We start from the raw sequence: 22,408 nt of genomic DNA, 5'->3' as shown, positions 1-22,408 counted from the left end.
CGGAGTTTTCACAACGTGGATCAAGTAAACCGCTCATTCAGCGTGTATGGTGTGTTTGCAACAATGTTCATGTCACACACTATCTCTACATTTGACACAGTTTGCCTTTGGAGTTTTATTTGAGTGTTATGCGAGAAGTAACAACCAACGGTGGGTATGGACAGAAAGAAGTGCCCAATTTTACGAGTTTACCAGGAAACGTGAAGGCAGCATCAAAGCCATCCACAGCAGTCTTAAATGGTTTTTGTTGTTGTTGTTGTTGTTTTAATTTTAATTTTAATTCTTTCTTTTTTTTTTACACAGAGTTATCTGACAGGAGTACAGTAAATCTTAAAGCCTGAGATACAGTATATACTTATCAGGTTGACATTGTTTTTTTATACGTATATATATATATATATATATATATATATATATATATATATATATATATATAGCCTACAGAAACACAGACACAGATAAGACATTGAAATTATTTTATTTCAAATGCATATCACAACGTCCTCTATGTTAACAGTACATTAAGATACAAAATAAAGTTGTGTACAAATAGATCAGATACTGGTTTTGGTTTCACAGAAATGAAACTCAGGTGAATTGATTTCTGCAGAGCTGCTCCACCAAAACAATCTCGGGCAAACTGAAACCAAAAACAAATGATGATGCAGTTATAGATAAAGGTGTGTCCCAAGTGTAATGATACTTGCATTGTCTTTGTATTCAGTATGTCAGTAAATGCCTAAAAATACAACAATTTCTTAATGTTTTTTTTTTTTTTTTTTTTACATTGTTCTGTCAAATGTATCATCTTTATCTACATTTTGAAAGCACAATATTAGTTTATTAGTATATAATACTCTTCTTCCATGGAGTTTTTCCTCAGTGGATGTGAGGGTCTAAGGGCAGAGGATGTTGTTATGATGCCATGTAAAGCCCTTTGAGACAAACTGTAAAAACGAGCTATACAAATTGCCTTGCCTTGCCTTGCCTTGCCTTGCCTTGCCTTGCCTTGCCTTGCCTTGCCTTGCCTTGCCTTGCCTAAGGCCATGCAATATTGGGGGTTGCCAGAGGTAACCAACTGAATGGAGCTCGGTCAAAGGGGCATTGCTTCAACTCATCACTCAAGATTTCTCTGCACCTGAGCGAATCCTCCCCGTCAAGCGTGTCATCTGAAACCGAATACACACCTACGGACCCGTCTGCAAAACCCACTAACACACACCGCTGCTGACACACAGCCAGAACCAATGGATTCTTAGACAGACGCACGCTTCCTATTCTTTCACCGTCCACGAGTCGTACGACTGCGAGGACGGGCCTCGCGAGAAGGTCACAGGAACAGGTTTTCTCCAGGCTGATGTAGGCAGCAAAGTAGCCAGTTTTGTCCAAGCAGGCTCTGATGACAGGACCCTCAGCTTTGAATGAGCACAGCCTGACTTGAGACAGGTCCAAGAGGTTGACAGTGTCATTATCAATGGACAGCAGTGTGTAATTCCCATCAGAAGACATCTGGAAGTCTTGCGGCTGACACTGAAACGTATACGGCAGCTGAAAATGCCGGCACACCGTCTCCTCTGCTACCTTCCAGGTGTACACCGCTCCTGAGGCGACCATCACCACCACAAAGTCCGGATGCTCCGACAGAGTGTTAAAAGCAATGACGTGTTCTGAGCTTTCCACACAAGAGAAACGCTTGCTGATGGAGCCTGACCACAGACTGGCAGCTAGCAGATCGCCACGGCAGCAGCCAATCAGGAAGGTGCTCTCAGGAGAGACCTTGGCATTGGATAGGTATCGGTGTATGCTGCACACGATACTCCCATGAGCCAGCTTCCACACCCGCGACAAACCGTGATTGGAAATACTCACCCCGAAGTTACCATTAGGGGTAATCAGGATATCTGTAGCTCTGGTGCCGCTGATACGCATGATGTTCTGACCTGTTTCCATCTGCCAGACGTAAACTTCTCCCGCCGAGAGAGTCACGAGGTGGATGTTATCTGGAGAAAGGCACAGTTTTTCCACAGGACCATCATGTAGGAAGTTAGCATGTGGAAAGCCCGTCTCTAGACTCCATCTCCAAACGATTTCAGACCCATCTGAGGTGTAGAACCACTCCCCTGTTTCTTCGACCATCACTTCCTTCACCCCACACCCTATTTTCGGACCTGTACCTGCCGCCTCTATCATCTCAGAGTCCCACACCGTCAGGCAACCGTCATGAGCAATGCAAATGACTTCTGAGGCCATTTTAAGGAGTGTGTGAGGCTCCTTTTTCGCTTCTAAAGAGAGGACACACTCTCCTGTGCTGACCCTCCACACCAAAACAAGGGTACAGGCTTCTAGGGAAGCCAGGAAAAGGTGGCCATCCTGGGAAAGCACAGCTTGGGCGAAGGCCCTCCCTTTAGGAGCCAAGAACTGGTCCCATTGCTCCCACTCACATGTGTCCCACAGAGTTATCTGATGAGACTGGCACACCAATAACATTTCAATTTCTTTTGAGTGATCTGTGTTGAGGACATTATTAGATTTACCCCCAGTAAATCTTTCCTTTACAAGTTTGGGAAGTTGTGTGTTGGTTGCAACATCCCATACAGTTATATTCCCAGTCTTGTCAACACATGCCATTTCCTTCTTATCTTCACAGATGATTATCGATGTAACTGCATTGTGGTTTGAGTTTGAGCAGCTGCCAAGCAGCCTGCTGGAGTCTGTGTCAAATATGGAGACTGTGCCCTTTTCCTGTCCACAGTACATATAAAAGCCATTAGAGGAACAAACCAAAGAGGTCACACAGCTCGGGCACTGGAAATGAGTCAAGGTCTCGCTGGAGATGTTAAACACACTCACAAAACTTTCATCTTTCCACCACATAAATAACTTTCTCTGACATCCAAGAAATCCCTCAATTTTGTTTGGTCTTTGCTGGCTTGACTTCTGTTCGCACTCTGTTTTCAAAGGGTCTTTAATCTCTTGAAACATCTCCGGGCCTGTCACATCCCACAAGAAAAGCTTGTTGCAGTGTGTGGAAAGGAGAATGAATCGACTGCTACTCTTCACTCCTGAAAACTTCAGCTCCTCCTGCCCACAGATTGGTGACACTTTCACTATATCGCCGCCAGGACCCTTCCAAAACCAAGCAGAGCCATCACCCATGATCTCTGCTACGATCCCACAACGTGTGCCTGCTGCTTCTGCCACAGAAACATCTTTGGTTTTGGCATCGCATTTTAAACACTGAATGGGGGCAACAGAGGAAGGAGCAGGACAAAGAGCTACTCCTAGTCCACTTCCTCTTTTCCTCCTCTCCTCTCTGATCTCTTTGACATAACCTTCAAGCACAGGAAAGACCTCCAGATAGGGGAGGAGGCCTGATTCTAACACCATGGGCAGCTGCAGAGGAGTGTGCTGTAGTAAGCAAGCATTAGACTTTAATATGCTTGCTAGGACTAGTCTTTCTCTTAAGAAGTGATTCTGTGATGACCCTCGGTCACTCTCCAACATGGTAACCAGATCTCCAAGGAGACCACCTTGAACCATAGCCTGATGAAACCCCAACGACGTTAACAACCCACACTCCAGTTCCTCCCATCTGCCACTTTGTTGCAAGTGATACGGCAATTCTACAACTTTCCTCAAGTTCACCTGGCCTGGCTCTTTGGACAAAGAGGTGAAAACTAATGGCTGGCTGGATGGCTGCCTGTCTATGTATATTTTTGTCTGGATACTGTCCTTGTTTGCTCCTGCTTTCTGTTTAACAACAAGGGGTTTAGCATTTCCGCAAGCCCAATGGCCGCTGAAGTAATCCGCCATCTCCGAATGGATCTCCCTCCTCCCCTCTGGAAGGCCTAAATACCTCCTAGCCACCACCAGCTTGAAATGCCTGCTCACCCAGGATAAAACACGTGACCCCACAGACGTCCTCCCGATGAGAAACCCCTTCAAATCTAACAGAAGTCTCTCCACATCAATTTGTGGCACCCTCATAGTGGAGGAGGGGCTCTTGTCCTGCTGAACATACTCAGACAGCACCTCATCGTCATTGGACAGGAGATCGACAAGCTCAACCTCAGTGAGCCCGGTCTTAGCGAGGGTGAGGTAGGATGTGGCACAAATCACAAGAGAGGAGCCGTGTCTCTGCTCCAGGAGATCCAGGAGTACAGATATGGATGCATGGATGCCATCGGGGAGAGACGACTCAGTCACCTCTGAATCTGATGATGGGGAAAAAAGAAGGAGAGGAGGAATGTTTTTAAAGGTTTCTAGTTGACACCCAGTTTTTTCATATTCCACAAATCCCATGAAAACATTTAAGTACTGACTTCTCTTCCCGGTGCTGATCTGACAGCTGTTATTTCTGACTGCTGGAAAACCTAATATTGTGATTTAGATACTTAGATAGAAGATGATTCTATCTTCCTTTCAAATCTATTTGTAATATCAAAATATAGTTAATATACTGTACTGTATACTTGCCACAGACTTTTTATGTGATGAAACATTGTTATAATTGCACAGTGAAAATGGAAACCATGGCCAATTGTTAAGGCTTATCATGGTGCTGCAGAGCCCACCTTGGAAATTGCTGCATAAACACACAACATCCAGGACTGAAAATTGCCCCTAACAAATTAATGAGTAACATTTGCTAAAAAAAAAAACAACTTTTAAGGAAATGATTTACCCTTCCAAATAAAAAAATTAAAAACAGTTATACCAGAATTCCAGAGCGAGGTATGCACACGCAGTAGTGGAGCGTAGAGAGTCAGACCACAGGAACTCAGCGCCTGGTTCACCAGAAACTGTTGTCCTGACGTCACTGTCCTCCCTGAACTGATCAGCAGCGACGTCAACATCTTCACATACTCTTTCCTGTCAGCTGATCCCAAATGTATGCAAACATAACCTGACTCCCTGTCACTGCCCTGTGGTGCGCAGTGGGGCGATTGTGGGTAATGTAGTTGGATGGCCTGCAGGACATGTTTTTGGCTGGAGGAGGCTGCGAGGATTAGTTTGACACAAGGAGGAAGGGGCGAGGGAAGACTCCCAATGATTTGGGGACAAATGAAGTTGTTTTCAATTTGATCGAGGCCGTCAAGGATCAGAACCAGAGGCTGCTTAGGAGAAGGCAGACTGAAGAGCAGGGAGGAGAGATGTTCTTTAAGGTCAGACAGACTGATGTCAGGATTTATGATGTCAGAATGATTTCCTCTCGGAGCGGGTAACTGGATTTTACTAAGGTGTAAGTTAGAGTCAGAGACATCCTCTCTGGTGGTGGGTTCATGGTGAGAATCCAGAGTAGATGCTAGGCAACAGTTGGATTTGTCGTCTTCGGGGTTAGTGCTGGAGCTAAGATCGCCCAGGTTGGAGCCGGGCCCGGGCTCAGTGGAGCATTTACTGTGATATCTCCTGTGTATCTGATAACACAGGGTGGCTAAAAGGTGCTTTGGGGAAAGCTCCTGTTGCGAGTTGCAAATGTAAGTGATCACCACAGGGTCGCTGTCCGGTAGCCACTGCTTTATCTTTAGAGAGAGAAAGAGACACGGGAAGAGCAATGGAGACTTGTTAGAAACTTATATTTAATATGAACACAACTTCTAACAGACCTGCTCTCATACGTAACTTTTTGTCTTTCTATTTTTCTATATGGACTCTTAATGTGAATTGGGACATATTTTTTGTGTAAAACTGTGTTTTATCTATTTGTATAGTGGTATATTGTTTCTATGTTATGATGTGAATTAGCAACTATGCTAATTCTGGCATATTTACATTGATGCTCTGGCTGACATGTTGATTAATATGCAATATCCTAATCAAATAAGTAATAAATCAAATCAAATCAAATAAATAAAAAATAAATATGAAAATATAGTTTGAATACAACAAGAGAAAATGTCCATGTAGTAGAATTGAATCAAACATTTCACTACAGCCCACTGACCTGTTGAGCACAGTGTGCCAGCAGCACTGTCTTCCCTGTGCATGGCCCTCCTGTCAGCACCAGGGGGCAGCGTTGATCCCTCTGTTCTACATAGGTTCTGATCTGCAACCAGTGAAAGTAAACAGTGATGCTATGCTGCAAATAGTACGTAATGTCAGTGTGGTAGCAAATATATATTGTTATTGTACTTGTAACATCTGATTATTGTATTGGAGAAATGAAATCCATCACATGTGTGGTGTGGTGTTGTGTAACCTAATTCTTTGTAGTTGATAGGCTGTCCCCATTAGATCTGAACTGACCTTGGTTGTGTTAGGGGAGTTGGTCTCTATCTGCATTCTTTCATCCACACATCATGTTTTCACTCAAGGGAACTAACAGCTACGTGCCTGTGCAGCCTGGAACCACCAGCTGCTACTTACAGATACTCCCACACCTCTGTTTGTTAGAGAGTATGAGATGAATATGGATATCAGATGATAGATTATTTTCATTTTCGAGGCTCCACTGTGTGAGGACCTTTGATCTCTGTGTTAATGCTGAGCCTATTTGCAAATGCTGTGTTGAATAAAAACCACAATGACCGGTCTGAGTGGTGCATGTAGAAAATAGTGTATAAAATATCCATCATGTGTTTTTTTTAATCCTCCTTAATTATTAATCCTACACACTACCGAGCTGGAGTGATCACATCTACAGCAAGGGCAGCTAAAGATCAAACAATTATCGTTGTTTTTTGCCCTATGAAATAAACCTCATCCATTCCTCACCTCTGTCTCTTCAGCCCGAATGATGCTGTAGAGTCGGGACAGGATGTCACACAGCTCCTCCTGCTCAGCCTGCTCTCGGGCCAAACCATTGCCAAACTGAGACTCTTCTCTGGCATCCGACCGGTTCACGCCGTCAATCAACTCCATAAGGTCAGAGTACACCTGCTGGCACAGAGACATGGCGTAAGCCCGCCTCCTGGCCGTTGTGTAGCCGTGGCGTTGGTCACAGTCAGTGGTGGAGGTGTAGAGTATAAGCCGACAGGAAGTGATGAGACCACGGAGGAAGCTGTCATAAAGCTCTGAGAGTAACTGTCCGTCAGTGGGTTCAGTCTGTAGGTCAGAGGCAGCAGCCTTAAACAACAGGATGCGGAAAAGAAATAAATTAGAATTATGTTGATATTTAATACAATCTGCATCTGAATAATGTATTTATTTATTTAGCCAGTTCTTTTTCACAGAAAATAAAACAAAATACATTTGTACATACATTTATAGTTTTTGTTCATGTTAATGATAAAAATAAAAATAAAAAAAAACAGCCACTTACAATTTTGTTATATTACATTTGTATTGTTTTTAATAAGCCCCACATGCTCCTCTGAGAAACACAACTGGATAAAGTTCTCTGACTTCAAAAGTAACTACATGTTCAAAAAAAGAAGATGCCTGATGGTGATATAAGGGGATCAAAATTATTTGAAAATGAAAATGGATTTTTATTGATGACACACTAAATGATATGGGAGCTAAGTGAAAGTGAGGCGCGTTGTGATCACTCAATCGGTGGTACAGGATATGTTAACAAATGAATTAATGGCACAGTTTCTGACAGCTGGAAATCTAAAATTCCCAAAATTCACTGTTATCATAGGGGAATAAATGCTCCTGACAAATAAAAGTGGTGGGTGACTGTTACCTCTGACTGCGGCTCCAGCGGTGAGTTCATCCCTCCTTTCTCTTTTTCTCCTTTTGCATTGACGACCTTGTGCACGTAGACCAGGCAGCGTCCAACAATGTCAACAACAGGACGGTTTTCCAGAGCAAATCGCAGATCTGCATCCATGGCTGGAGAAGAGAAGAAAGTGGTGAATCACACTCAAGTATTAGACAAAACTCCTCACACACTCTCACACACACACACACATACACAGCTATCTGACCTGATCTCTGGTAGCTGCGCGCTCTCTCTGGGGTCATAAGGCCGTTGTGGACACACAGACTCACAGTGGACTGAAATACCTCCTGCAGCTCTTCTTCTATAGCCTTCACTTTGCTCCTCTCTTCCTCGTTATCCTCTCCCTGCTCAACAACAAAAAAAAATTGTAAAGCAGTACCACAGTCTACTGGCTGCGGAGAAAATAAATACATATTATTCAGCTGTATCAAACATCCCCAAAAACATAATCTGACATACGTAATCAGGTTCAGGTTCATGAAATCTCATGAATTATTAACTGGTCTTATAAGAAAATAAATCATTTTAGATGACTTAAAATCTAATTCAATTCATCTAATCTTAATGATTTGTTTATTCCTCTGCCATTCATACACTATTTTCTGTTCATTTCATGAAGTAAGTGAGTAAATGAATAAACCTGAGCATGGCAGCTGTCTCTGTGTGGGGGTCTCAGGCAGTAGGAGGGGGGAATGGTGTTCTGGTCCCTCTGGTAAACCGTCTCCAGCTGCAGGGTGCTGACTCCGGCCTGCTGGCCCTGCTGCAGCAGCAGCTGGAACTCAGACACCTCCACCTGTGTGGGCAGAGCGGCTGTGCCATACTCATGTCCCACCAGAGCCTGCAGCACCACCATGTGGTCACAGAGGAAACATCGGCACGTCATGCATTAATAAGAGCAGATTAGTGCAGATTTGTATTGATTCATAAAGCTTGGGAGCACTTTTCTTCATCCTGTGCAGCAGCTGGAAAACATAAGCATCCTCAACGATACTGCGATACCATGGTTGGAAACAACAGAAAAAAACTTTGATGAAATCCATTGTCATCAAATTCAATCTGTGAATCTTATAATCATTGATTTGTGCAGTGACTCTGTCCGGTGAGTTTCAATATCACTTGGATTTAATTACATTGATGGGTGTATCCTGTAGGAATTCAGATTTTCACCTTTGGTTGAAAAAAGGCTTTTATTTTGTAAATTACGCCTGATGAAGGTCATATTCCTGACCGAAACGTTGCTTTAATAAAATAATTGAGAGTGAGACAGTGTGCAGGAGCTTCTTCTGAATTTTGTAAATTACACAAACTCAGATAGCTACAGTATGTTGTTGATGAGGTGATCAAACCCGTGACTCTTCAGTTCAAGGGTGAATCTAAAGCTGCTCACATGGGACTTAGATTCAAAGCAGAATTTAACAGGGACTGATTTACTGACAGCTCCTTGTGTATACGCAGGTTTAAGGTGGCGCTCCAGGGCCGCTGCTGCTGCTGCTGGCACTGTAGATGTATTAATCTAACCATGAGTCAACCTTGGAGGTTGTTCTACTGCTCACGACATGATGAGTACATTGTTTCTGGTGATTTATTACCAGTAAAAATGGTCCAGCTGAGCTCTTTCTGCATTCTTCAATCAGCTGCTGTCTGGTGTTTTCATCTGGCCAACTACTGGGATCACTGGACTCAAATGGGTCGATCACCTGCACACACACACACACACACAAACAATGGTTAAAACAATCTAGAGGGGAGATGACTGATAATTCAGTTTGTTAAATAACAATTGGCCTTGCATGCGGCTAAATAACATATCATGTTATTCCATCTTTCGAATTACACAAGCTGCTGAATAAAGACAACACAGTGAGCTGGTCAAACTGCCCTGAGGTAATCTGACACACACACACACACACACACACACACACACACACACACACATGCATGAATACAAACTAACACACACACACTGTCGCATTACAGCTGCTCATCTCTTTATCCTTCTCTCTTTTTTGTCAAATCTAATAAGGTAAAGTTCACTAGAATTGACTGCGCTTTTACAGCAACAGCCTCAGGGGTCGTGTTACTGTAAACCACATACACACACACCTGGAAGTTAACACTATAATGCTATTGTTTTTTTAATTACACAGTTGGCAGTGTGTACTGTTTTTGCATGAGTCTCTTGCAAGGTCTCTATGAATCTGTTACTGCTAAATCAAGTTATCAGGTATTTTTCTATAGGTGACAGGTTTTCAGAACAGTTTGACTGTTGCTCAGAGAAAACAGTAACTTGAATTATGTAATAAGTAGCATCAGCGGTTGTCATTATATTTGACATTTTAGAAATACCATATCTGAATAATTCATGTAAACTACAATCAGAGAGCAACTTTAAAATGGAGATAATTGGGAGGAGATGACACAAACACATTTTATTCCTATGAGATAAAGAGACATCAGTAGATCTTTAGGTTGGAACAATAACAGTATAATACACTATGTTTATTGTGATTAAGACACAGTGTATATAAAAAGTAAAAATAAAAATAAATAATATCTCCCCTACTGCAACAAGTCAACAAAACACAAGGGTGAAAAGTGGAGTGTTGACTCACCCTGACGTCTACTCCCAGTCTGTTTCTGCAGTGCTCTCTAAGTTCGGGGAACACACTCTCTCTCAGAGCTCTGCGCTCTACAACGCTGTCTGTGCAGAGTGAAAACACAAACACAATGCATCACAGAAAAAGGGAAAAAAAACAAAAAACAAAACCAAGAAGCGTGACTGAAGCACATCAATGTTGACGGCTACGTACCTTGTGGGTTAGAGCACAGATAGAGTTTCACACCGGACAAGCCGCAGGTGGAATCTGAAGGAGACCGGTTCATTGTTTCCCTCTGGACCTCATGTCAAAACCAAGAGCTGCTCTTAAAAGAAAAATCAGCACAATTTAAAGTCAGTACAGGGGCCTGAATAAAAAGTTCACAGTTGTTGCTGCTGCTGCTTCTCCTCTGTGCTCTGGCTTCTGTTTTCCCTCCTGCTCCACTCAGGAAATCCTGGTCTAGGTTGTTTATAGTGTGTTGTCATAATCACACCCACCAAGGCCAGTGCCTGGATCATCTACACAATACACACACATGCAAATGCATGCACCTGTCAGTTACACAAATTCTTAATTATGCACATAACACTCAAAATATGAAGGACAGGTGCATACTTCTTCTAATAAGAGACAATGGCAAAAAAAAAAGCCAGAATGATCAAAACAATTTTTTTCCATATTTTTTTTATTAATTAACATTTGTACACAATAAATACAAACTTTTTGTTTTTTGTACAGCCAATAATAATATGCAGAAAGACTTTTGCTCCTGTTCTCATTATTGTCACCATGGCAACAGTCTGTGAAGAGAGAGAAGGCCAGTTGTTCCACCACATCATTAATAACAGCAGCAGCAGTAGATGCAGCTGCTCCAAATCCAAGGATGAAAAATATAGAATTATATAATACATAAAAAAGCAACAACAAAAAAAAGTCTAATTTCAAATAATTAAACACTTTTAGGGAATTTGTTAAAAAGGGGAAACTAATCATGTTCAGCTAGTGTGTCAACTTGTAACAAAAAGTCAGAGTTTGATCCATCGACTGATTGAGCAGTTATTGGGGGGAGTTCTGTGGGATGCTGCTGTAAACCATAAACTTCAAAACAAGTTTGAAAACCAGTATAAATAAGATCTCAGAGAGATCAAGGAGAGGCTGTTGTCCAAGTTGCCTTGACCACACTGTTACAAGTCAATGCTAGTTCCTACAACAGCAGAAGAGCAGAGGTTAGGATCTGAAACTTGAACTTAGTCCAGCATGCTTAAACCTGTTGTTAGGGTGTGGATGCTACTAAATGTTTTGTTACTACAGAAAAAAACAGATGCAATAAAATGAAGGATGTTCAGAATTTCACCATATATGCCCTGCCCTGCTGTGTCCCAACTTGATACTTCATATTACAGTAATACTACATAGAGTGTAGGCTTGTTTATACCAATCCCCGTACTCCATACTGTTTCTGCAGTTTGTTTACAATAAATAAATGTACTTTACGGTTGAGTGCTAACAGGAAATGTACTGCAACTTTGGAGCAGGACAGCAACACACACTGAATACTATATTTGCATTGTGTTTCTGAAGCCACACATTCTGAGAATGAGGACTGTTTTAATTCTTTCCGGCTGCAAAAGTCTACTTAATTTCTCATTCATCAAGATAATTTAGTACCCATACAAACATCTCTCAATATGTATAACTTAAATATTTTAGTATTTCATAATTTAATTTGTAATGTGATCTTTCAACAAAATCAAAGCCGGGTCAAAATAAATATGTAGGAAGGAACTGGGGCACATCTTCAGAGTCCAACACAGACCTGATCAAATTCCTCCTCTTTCCAATTTACTCACACACTCGAACAGCTAGGACCATCCCATGACCAGGAAAATTTAAAAACACACACACACTTTCCCCATGTTTTCATTCAAAATATCCCTTACTGTAACTGTTTTTTTTTTCATTTGCTGTTTATAAGTTAAGGAAAACACCAAATTACATTGTCCACAATTATCTCTCCATCTCTTTACAAGAGTGGAGACATAAAAATAAAAGTATCAGTCACACTGAAACAAAGAGGATCCATCACAGCATTAGAATGAAAACAACGACTCTGATGTCTGTATTTGTGACTACAGTGATTCAACAGAGTCATTTCAACACGTCCTGCTGCTACGTGAAGGTACTGCTACTTTCCAGGGAAGGTACAAATAAATAAAAGTGCTACACTGCCCTTAAGGCAAGGAGTTTTTTTTTTGAGGGGGGGCTCTTTCTTTGAGTAAAAAACAAATTGTACTTTGAATGTTGCTTGCTAGTTCTGTCCATTCAGGATGATGTATTTATTCTATACATCTCTTTTGTTTTCTGTTTCAAAGTTGAGCTGTAAGTGGGAAAAGATGACGGTGAGGCCAAATTAGAAACATGTAAGGTTCATTTCTTCATTTGTTCGTTTTATGGAGGTTTCCTCTGCTGCCACACTCCCATATTGATGTGATGGAGATGCTTAGCAAAAACAACAGAGAGAAATAATACTGGCGGATGTAATGCATGTCAGCTAAACAAACATATATGTTATAGATGAGTAAAATCAATGTGAGAGCAAATATGATCTGTAGAGATAAAAGTCATACTGTTCATTCTGTGATTAATTAATATTTTTCAGTGTCTATATCATCTGAAATAAAACTTTTCTTTCTCTGTCACCAACTCCAGTGCCCTTGAAAGCACCGCTGTCCTCCTCCTGAACCATTCAGTGATACAAACACAGAGCAGGTCACAGAATGAGAGCAAATATAGAAATGTGTGTGTGTAATATTATGTAACTGCATGTGTGTATATGATAGCTACTGATTCACACTGACTGCCAATGGACAGAACAGACATTAGAGAAAAGAGGGAGAGAATTAAAAGGAGGACGGGGAGAGAGGTGGAGACAAGAGCAGAAGGGAGGATCCAGCCTCCACGTTCTCTCTTTTTCTTTCGTCCTCTCCTCCCCTCTCTCTTTTCATCTCTCCTTCATATTATATTTACAATGCCCTTTCAGTATAAGATGAGAATAAAACTTCCACTACATATCAGACAGGGTCTTCCATTCAGCCGAGTTAGTCTATATGAAACGCTGTGCATAACATTCCTATGACAACAGTAATGTACTGTACTAATACACATTGAATACGTATGATGATAAGGACTATATATGGCGAGGGAAGGGCGGGGGAGGGGGACGCTGGGTCCATACACACCACCCAGTTTCTCTGTCCATTTTCTTCAATCCCCACCGCACTCCAAAACATGACCAGGTTTGGCAAGTACCTTTGATCAAGCTTACTTTTTATGGAGCCCTAACACTCAAACACAAAATATAGTAAATGTGTCAAAAATATAACTTTACCACCAATTAGTGGAAGTAAAACTTTTATTCTACTTTTCTATTACTCCTTTATTCCCTTATTTCATTTTCACTTCCTTTTTTGGTATTGGCACACATTTAATCATTGATGTTTTTTTTTTTTTGTTTTTTTTAACCCTGCACATTTAACAATGTGCAAAATTCCTTTTATTCCGTAAATGGAGCAATGGAGACAATTTGCTTAACTGAAAACACAACAATGCACAATGAGAATCAGCCTTTCAAGCTAATGTTAGCCACCTTGAAGTGAACCTCAAGCTAACTACAAACGTTTTGAGTTAAGTTTGTTGTGTTTCATATCAACAGAGATTGTGACCAACAAGGGCTAATGTAGCAACTGCTGCAAACTGCTGTAGCTAATGTCTGCTATCTGGGAAAGTACTTGCAATGCTATCCTGCTATTTGGAAGTTCACAGGTGTCAAAAAGTACAATGTAAGTGAGTCTTTGGACTTAACATTTTGTATTTGTGTGTTATTGAAGCTCTCGGTTTTTTTTTTTTAAATGTCAACCAAATTGAACTCAAACAATCTAAGTTGTAGTTAGCTTTGTTAGCATTGGCTTAAAGACTACAGTGCTTTGGCGACTGATAAAACAGCTTCTAGTACAGTGATGCTACAGCAGTGTAAAGTACATAAATACTTTACAGTCCATTGACAGTTGGCTCCTGCTGGGTAGCCAGTAGAAAAGGCAGATGCTCAATGTGTGACTGGAGTCACTCCAGTGCTGCCCACACTATGGGCATGTGGTCAGTAAAATGAAATGTTGTGTGGAGATAATAGACAAATGCCTAAATGTGTGCCAAAACCAAAACAATTAATAAATAAATACATTTATAAGGAAAACAAGCTATTGACATAGATATGTAAAATTAATTTTAACTCTGGAAATATCTTTCTGCTTTCTCATTTAAAGTTAAAAAAATTACAGATTTATATTTAATTATATTTGTATCTACTATTTAACTAACAGTAATATTACTGTATATCGTGATAGTCTCATAAAGATTTACTATATTTTGTCCGTGTCAGGGCTCCAAAGCTTTCCTCATGCTTCATGATTATTTGTTAGCAAGTGAGTGAACAAATCAAATTCAAACACTGAAATGAGAAATGAACTGCACAGAGAGATAAAGTGAGTCATGCTGGGAATAAACCGTTTGCGTCCGTCGTGTGAGTGTGGCAGCTGACGTTGCTGAACTGCTGTGGAGAGGCACGTTCACCAGCTGCGTCTGTGCTGAGTTGCTGCTGCAGCGGCTCAATCTCTCTACGTAAGAGTTTGCAGGTTACTGGAATGTTGGATTTCTTGTAATTATAAATCAATTTGTCTATTTTCGTCACAACAGCCAGTGAAGTGCGACCGCCTCCACATGCAGCTGCTAAAAAAGGTTGAAAAATAATATTATATTTTTCACATCTGTATCACATTCAGATTCAGCCTAGACATTCACAACTGCGGTGGAAACTGTCAGTTTTGTGTAATGTTGCTGGTCTGATGTGAACATGACATGAGCAGGTCAGAGCTGCCACCTTCACACCACACAACCCAGTGTGTTCCCTGCCTTATATCTTGAAATAAGCTCAATAAAATTAAATAAAACTTGCCAAACCCGTCATTTACTTCTCACTCCCCCCTCTCCAAACATTCTCCCTCCTCTTCCTCCTTTTATTACTGTGCTCTGGTTTGCTGCCCGATGAGGTGACATTTTAAGGCAAGAATGAAAGGACGGGGGCGGTTGGAGAGGGATGCGGTTGGCAGCCACTGCTGCACTTCATTGGGAAGCTACTATGGAGATTAATTAATTGGATACTCTGCCTTTTTCCCCTCTCTCCTCTCTCCACCTCCGCTCAAGGAGAGAAGATGTGGAGCGGCCGGAGGGGCCGACATGTTTCGGTTCGGTCTACTTCACATCACTTTATTTCAGCTCAGCTCAGCTCAGTTCAGTTCAGAGCAGTTCAGTTCAGTTTCCTCAGCCTGTGGGATAAGTCTGTCTGTCATCTGTTTTCTGTTTTTTTTTTTTTTGAGTGTCTATAACCGTCTGCAAACTTGTCTCCTTGTCACACCAGTGTGATCTCCACCTCCTCTGTCTTGTCGCTCTTCTCCTGCTGTCTCCGCGAGTGCTGCTTGGGTGGGGGAGGAGCAGCTCGCACCTGCAGCAGTGACATAAAGCAAATTAGTGTAAGAAAGTGTGAAGTGTAAAAAAAACCCACAAATACTGTTAATAGCAGCACAAAGGTGTCTTGACTTTCTTAATTTGACAAACGGCACAATGTTTTACTGCTGTAGGACACAAGCCTTCTATTTGCCAACAAGTAAGGAATGTTTATTCTACTATTGGAGCCTGGTTTTAAAAATAAACACAAACGAATAGGATGAATATAAATAACAGCCAATTAGAGATGTACCAAAAAAGTTTGTATACAATTTTGTGTGTATATACTAAGACTACATAAGGCAATATAAACACTATACACTATTAGGGCTGGGACGATATGCTTTTCTCCCGATTCGATTCTTCTACGATTTTTTGGATGGCGATTCGATTTAAATTGCGATTCTACGATATTGCCGATTCTCTCGATTTATCTGCACACAAATACTGTAGGAGCCTATAAATGAACATACTCCATTGTAAAGGGTTAGGGCTTTTCAAAACCTGTACTCTCTGTATGTAAAAAAGGCTAACAAATGCACATTGCACAATATAAAAAAAAAAACATTTTCAAAATTAAAAAAAAAAAAAATCGATTAAAAAAAATCGATTTAAAAATCGTCAAAAAAGATATTGCGATATTTATGTGAATCGATTTTTTCTCCAACCCCTATACACTATATAAGGCTGCAAAGACCAGTTAGTTTTATGATGGATGGATGGATCTAACAATCACTTTCTTCATTAGCTGATGGAGTGCATTTGGTCTATAAAACGTCAGACAATAGAGACAGATGCCCCTTGCAATTTTCTAAAGCCCGAGGTGCCATCTTCAGATTGCTCTTTTTGTCTGACCAGCAGGCCATTGCCAAGACACACACACACACACACACACACACACACACATACATTGCAGTGAGGCTGCAAAATATTACACATCTTTTCTTTGCAGAAAACAAACAAATGCGTCATCTTACATATAAAGCACAATTATGAAAATAACTTTGCTACTAACAGGTCGTAGTTTCCCTGGGCCTCCTTCAGGGATGAATCTTGGTGGCTGAGTCTGAGGAAATCCTGGAGACACTGGACTCCTGCCAGAGCTCTGATCTACAAAGAAAGAGAAAGATTTCTAGTAAAAAGTCACAGTGACCTTTCTCGTGCTGATGTGTGTGTGTGTGTGTGTGTGTCTTACTGTGAGTGGACAGCGGTCCCTTGTGTGACGAGGCGGGCAGTGGAGGCTTGTGCTCCCCGTTAAGTGCAGCGGAGGGTGAGCGTGGGAGAGGAGGCGGGGTGGACGTCTCAGGGCTGGTGAAAGGGCTGATGGGAGGTTGGTCGTACAGCGGAAGAGGAGGCAGAGAGGATGGCAACTTCAGTGATGGAGAGATCTAGAGAAAGAGGCAAAAATAGAGAAGGACATGAATTATGAATTTGCTGCTCATCCCCCATTTGATATATCACATTACTAAGTATATGAATATTTCTAACTCCTGTCTCTAACTGGTTATATTTACCAACTAGTCACTGACTCTAAGTAAGCCACTAGGTAGGCAGAGTACGTTTTATTTGAGCTTTTTCTGGAAACAGTTGATGCCTCTTGCTGCTGGAAACAACAACACAGATCAAAAGCGATGAGCGAGACAAGACAAAGTTGCAGCCAGGAAACAACGAGCTGAAAGATGCTAAATATCCAGCGTTGGTGCTCATCACTCTACGCGACACCTTCCCCATTACACAGAGTCATGGTTAATATATAAGGTATGATCACTTTGAGGAATATATTGCAGAAATATTGCCGGTTCACTAGTTTGAAATGTGACCTGCCACTGTGCACACACCTTGAAGGATTCAGATTTGAACTAAATCTTCACCACAGAAGACTTTAAAGACGTTAAGAGTTGTTGTGTGTTATGGCTACAGGCTTTTAGGAAGGGAGAGGCTGTATCCTTCCTGTAGCTGAACCTCCTAATAGGGCAGCGCTCAGTGCCACAGATAAGACTTCTTTCTGTGATTGCGGTGCAGGGTTTTTTATCAGGGCACTGCAGGAACACGGCAGTTCTGATCCAGTGTTTGTGAACTCTGCCCTGCTGATAGATCAACTGAACAACAGGCAGGAAGGGAGGGGAGGAGTAGAGAGAGAGAAGTGGCACAGTACACTACACTTCATCCTTGGTATTTTTTGCCCCGAGGGAAGAGTGATAAGGCCAGATTTCTAGCTGTGCTAAGGAGTAAAGCTTTGAATTTCCATGTGTTACTTAGGTAGGATGGCATGTCTATTTTAAATGTGCATTTACCGAGTTCTCCCCGCATGCGCTGGCGTTTCCTTACCTGTATGTCGCCCGCACCTCCCCCGCTGTTCTCCCCATTTTCAGTGAAATCTTCTACCAGCACGGAGGGGAAGACGCCCACCCGGCCGTTGAGCTCGCCCTCCCAGAAGCCGTCGTCCGTCTGAGTGTCGCGGCTCAACAGACGGATCACGGCTCCCTCGGCGAAGGAGAGCTCCTCGTCCGCCTGGCCCTCGTAATCATAAAGTGCACGGACGTACACCGCTGCAGAGAGAGAGAGAAAGAGGGATAAAGAGAGTCAGAGAGAGTAAAAAGAGATGCACAGAAAGAATAATTATTCCCAGGGAAACGTAGTTCCCCGTCAGCCTGCCCCTCATTGTCATAAAGAGAATGGTACACAGCGCTGGAGAGAGGGAGATACAGAGAACTATAACGGTAATTAGGTGTCAGGCTTTCTCTCGTGTGCCTCGTACACGTGTTTAGGTACAGCAGAGGCAGAGGAACAGAAAGAGGGCAGCAGAAAGGAAGTTGCAAAGAAGAGAGAAAGTCAGGAAAGAAAAACTAGGAATGAAAATGACAGTTCAAGATTTTTCTCTGTAACAAAGATAACAAGATAACAATCTGGTGCTGCATTCCTGAGGTTGTTTCACCTCCTTGTTTTGGTAAGGAGTGAAAATACACTTAACCAATCAGGTAGGTTTGTATTATCTCAAGTAATTAAAGGAATAGTTCACCCAAAATTCAAATTTCACCTATTATCTACTCACCCTCAGTCCTCTGTGCCTTCTCTGAGTTACGGGGGGGTCCGCACAGCAGTATTTGTCCATATAATGGTTGTGAATGGATACTACTTTTCTTCGTCCAAAAAGACACACCAAAAAACATCCAAATACCTCCATAGTGCTCGTCTGTAATGTCCCTCTTGTATTGAAGCCCCGACATGAGAAATTGTTCCGAAAAAAATTAAATAAGTATATATTTTAAGCTTGTTTGTAGCGGAAGCTCCCAGTGTCTCGGTTCACTGCTCTTCCTGTTTGCATTGACCGGCGGAACAATTTCTCATGTTGGGGCTTCAATACAAGAGGGACATTACAGACGAGCAGTATGGAGGTATTTGGATGCTTTTTGGTGTGTCTTTTTGGACGAACAAAGTTGGTATCCATTCACAACCATTATATGGACAAATACTGCTGCGCGGACCCCCCCCGTAACTCCGAGAAGGAACGGAGGACTCTGAAAATTCTCTTCTTAGTCGACATGAGGGTGAGTAGATAATGAGTGAAATTTGAATTTTGGGTGAACTATCCCTTTAAGTCCAACAAGCCCAATCAACATTTCTCAGAGTCAAAGCATTTACAACCTTCTTTAGAGACTCCATCTAACATCTTGATATTAAACTGGTTTGAATTTCTGCAGCGCTGGGCCTGATTTTTTTCCCCATGCTGGCTGCTTGTTAGACTTCGATATGTGTTTGGATACAACCAGAGATAAGAGAGAGGCCAAATAGAGAGCAAATGTTTGTGATTAAGCTCAGCTTATGCCCATCTTATTACAGTAAATTGCCCTCTAAGTCCAACAATTTATGTACAACAACAGCTCTGGGTTTTTCTTTTGTTCCAGTGAAGCTGTGGAACAAGATTTTAAAACTACAAAATATAAATTCATGAAAAGGAAATCTAAGCGTTTTAATATTTCTTTCTTGCTCAGCAGACATCCCTTGCACTTCCTCTTTCCAATAACAACCTGCTTAGTACAGTGTTTCCTACAGATGGAATTCAATGGAGCAGTAAAGAGAAAATGCCTCACTCAGGCACATAATAACTTCTATATGGGAAAAAGCCAACTCATTTCAATTAGCCAGCTTGTTTTACCTTAACCCCTGCAGTTTTGTTTAGTTTAGTTACCCAGAATATTCTACCTTCACCCAGTTTACAGCACACTTACTGTTGGTGTCTCCGTTGACACAGCCAGAGAGCAGGTCCGGCTCGGTTGAATTAGACGATGTGTGCGATCGAGCGTCGAGTGTAGCCAGAGACTGGAGCATACTCAGCAGACTGTTGGAGGTTGGGAACTGCAGGTATTTCTCTGGGACGTAGCCAACATGGCCGGTCTTATTGCGGGCCTGGAAAACACATACTCACAATGAAGCGCTCTCACAGACGTAGATATGTACATAGTGATACACAAGAGGGGAAAAAACACCAAGAGATCATATTTTAAAAAATCAAAAAGCAGACACATAGTATTAAACACAGAGAGCTCATGAGATAATTGTGTGATGCGGATTTGTGCACCTTGACCCAGTCCTCCATGTCTCCATCCTCAATGACCTCCAGCATTTCCTGTTCATCGATTGTTAACTCGTCCGGCTGAGAGGCCTGCACAAGAGTCACACCAACAGTGTCAAAGACAGAGGAAGAAGGAAGAAGACAACATTAACAAAAAGAGAGAGAATATGGAAGATGAGAGGAGAAGAAATCTACTCTTGACACTATAAGTATCTATAACATTTAGTATATTTCATGGATCTATTCTAATCATTTTGTGTAGTGTCGTTAAAACAATGAGGAAATTACTCAGTAACCTGAGGAGTACGTTTATCATTAATAATTCATCTTAAAACACTCAAAATTTCATGACTTTCATTAGTGTTTGCTTGTTCAAATAAACAGAACACTAATATTCAACTTCACATGCCTTATGTGTGTATGATAGATACTGTGATGTTGTGGGTGTTCCTCTCTCAGCTGTATACAATAGCTACATGTTGGTAACAGCAGAGGGGAACTTGGTTCATATACCTTGTACGAGTACAGGACTTTGCAGGTAAGAGGGTAGTTTCGAAGGGTCCCCGAAGGACTGGAGCTGCTGTCGTCGAAAACCTCCATATTCTCTTCACACTCCTCACCCTCCTCGCGCTCCAGGTCCACTGTGCCCTTTTAACAAAATAAACATAAACACAGATAAAGTCAAAACCTCTGATACCGACAGAGGACAAAGAAAATAAGCTCCATTCAAAAAAAAGGACCACAGATCAAATAAATGAAAAGTTGTCCAACAAATGTTGGCTCTCTATGAAGTTAAGCAGATATTGAATACTTAATGGCAGAAAAAAAGAGTGCAAAAGGTTGTCCAAGTAGTTTACTTGAATGACTACACAAATATAAATCCACATTCTCCAACTTCTACTCCCTCCACCTTCTTTAGTTCTGTTCACGAGTTGTCTGTCCATCTCTTAGTTTCACAAACCAAGCTACACTACGCTTCCTTACCTTTTATTCCTGCCTGTTTCCCTCTTTCCTGCACTGTGTGAGACCTATAGCTTTTAGACACAGGTGTGGAGGGACTAATGTTTCATATGATCCGACCCCTCCCTCTTTTGTTCCACCAGAATCTCACTGGCTTATATGAAGGTCATGTGATCCAGCTGGTAGAAAGATCCATCACACACAGCGAGCTGCCTTGTCCATAACAAAAGAGAGAGAGTGAGAGAGAGAGAGAGAGAGAGAGTGTGTGTGTGTGTGTGTGTGTGTGTGTGTGTGTGTGTGTGTGTTTATCCATTTCTAAGTCATTGTGTTTAGTCATCAGATTTCTGTTGACACAGTAAACTCTACACCAGAGCGGAACAAAACAGATGTGTGTTTTTGTACATGCGCTGATCTCTGAAGCTGTTCTCCTCCTGGACACAAGAATCTGTTCTCGGGGGATATAATAACCTTCAGGTGTACTCCTAAGGTGTTCCCTAATAAAAAAAATCAAACATTCTTGTTAAAGCTTTCCACTTGGAACGATTACCTAAGAGCCTTACATCTGAATCACACACACTTGTTTTGCCTTACGAGCATAAGTGCAATGTGTAATACTAACAGCAGCATGCTAACATATCCATATAATAATGGCGATGTGTTCTTATGTCAATTAGATATGTTTATCATGTTCACCAGCTTATAGCTAACACATGGTGAAGCTAAGACTGACGGGATTGACAGATTTAAATTGTGTGGTTTAGTTTAGTTTATTTGAAAGGGACAATGCACATTAAAGCAGAAGTAAGCGGAATATTTGTGTTAATATAAGTCTTAAATAGTTATATCTTCCGACAGCAATATAGTGTTTGGTCTGAAACACGGGTCTGTCAGTCACTCTGCTCTGCTGTAAGCCGAGGAGAAAACTTTCCTTGTATCCTACAACCTTCATCCAATGAGGAGAGAGAACGGCATAAAGGGGGCGGTCCTCTCTGTGTGTGCAGCCAAGGGATGCGTGTGAATGTGGTGACGTAGGGACGAGGGCGGGGACTGCTA

The 22,408-nt window shown here is 41.7% G+C and overlaps 2 protein-coding genes across 3 annotated transcripts in view; both read right to left on the bottom strand.

Annotated features, from left to right (window-relative positions):
- Positions 1 to 1,038: 1,038 nt before the first annotated feature.
- On the bottom strand, positions 1,039 to 10,727 carry LOC146976014 (NACHT and WD repeat domain-containing protein 2). Its single transcript, XM_085795526.1, has 10 exons — positions 10,480 to 10,727; positions 10,282 to 10,370; positions 9,259 to 9,366; positions 8,310 to 8,507; positions 7,875 to 8,013; positions 7,631 to 7,779; positions 6,715 to 7,065; positions 5,945 to 6,046; positions 4,718 to 5,522; positions 1,039 to 4,214 (listed from the first exon to the last, which is right to left on the bottom strand). The coding sequence occupies exons 1-10, from the start codon at positions 10,550 to 10,552 to the stop codon at positions 1,039 to 1,041; spliced, it is 5,190 nt and encodes a 1,729-aa protein (XP_085651652.1). The 5' UTR covers positions 10,553 to 10,727.
- A 4,500-nt stretch (positions 10,728 to 15,227) lies between these two features.
- fchsd2 (FCH and double SH3 domains 2) overlaps positions 15,228 to 22,408 on the bottom strand; it is a 61,272-nt gene continuing 54,091 nt past the window's right edge. The window contains exons 15-21 of one of the 2 annotated variants that reach the window (XM_085795525.1): positions 20,909 to 21,043; positions 20,402 to 20,485; positions 20,052 to 20,229; positions 18,151 to 18,371; positions 17,018 to 17,210; positions 16,838 to 16,932; positions 15,228 to 15,820 (exon numbers count right to left, since the gene is read on the bottom strand). In XM_085795525.1, coding sequence (XP_085651651.1) covers positions 15,728 to 15,820; positions 16,838 to 16,932; positions 17,018 to 17,210; positions 18,151 to 18,371; positions 20,052 to 20,229; positions 20,402 to 20,485; positions 20,909 to 21,043 — 999 coding nt within the window. In that variant the 3' untranslated portion in view covers positions 15,228 to 15,727. The remainder of the gene's footprint in view (positions 15,821 to 16,837; positions 16,933 to 17,017; positions 17,211 to 18,150; positions 18,372 to 20,051; positions 20,230 to 20,401; positions 20,486 to 20,908; positions 21,044 to 22,408) is intronic. The other variant, XM_085795524.1, reaches the window with a different exon arrangement.

Source organism: Trachurus japonicus, chromosome 13 (genome assembly GCF_045865225.1).
Source record: "Trachurus japonicus isolate A0001 chromosome 13, Traja_1.0".
In the NCBI taxonomy this organism is placed as follows: Eukaryota; Metazoa; Chordata; class Actinopteri; order Carangiformes; family Carangidae; genus Trachurus; species Trachurus japonicus.
The sequence above is the reverse complement of the archived record's forward strand: the minus strand, read 5'-3'. Positions and strand labels throughout refer to the sequence as shown.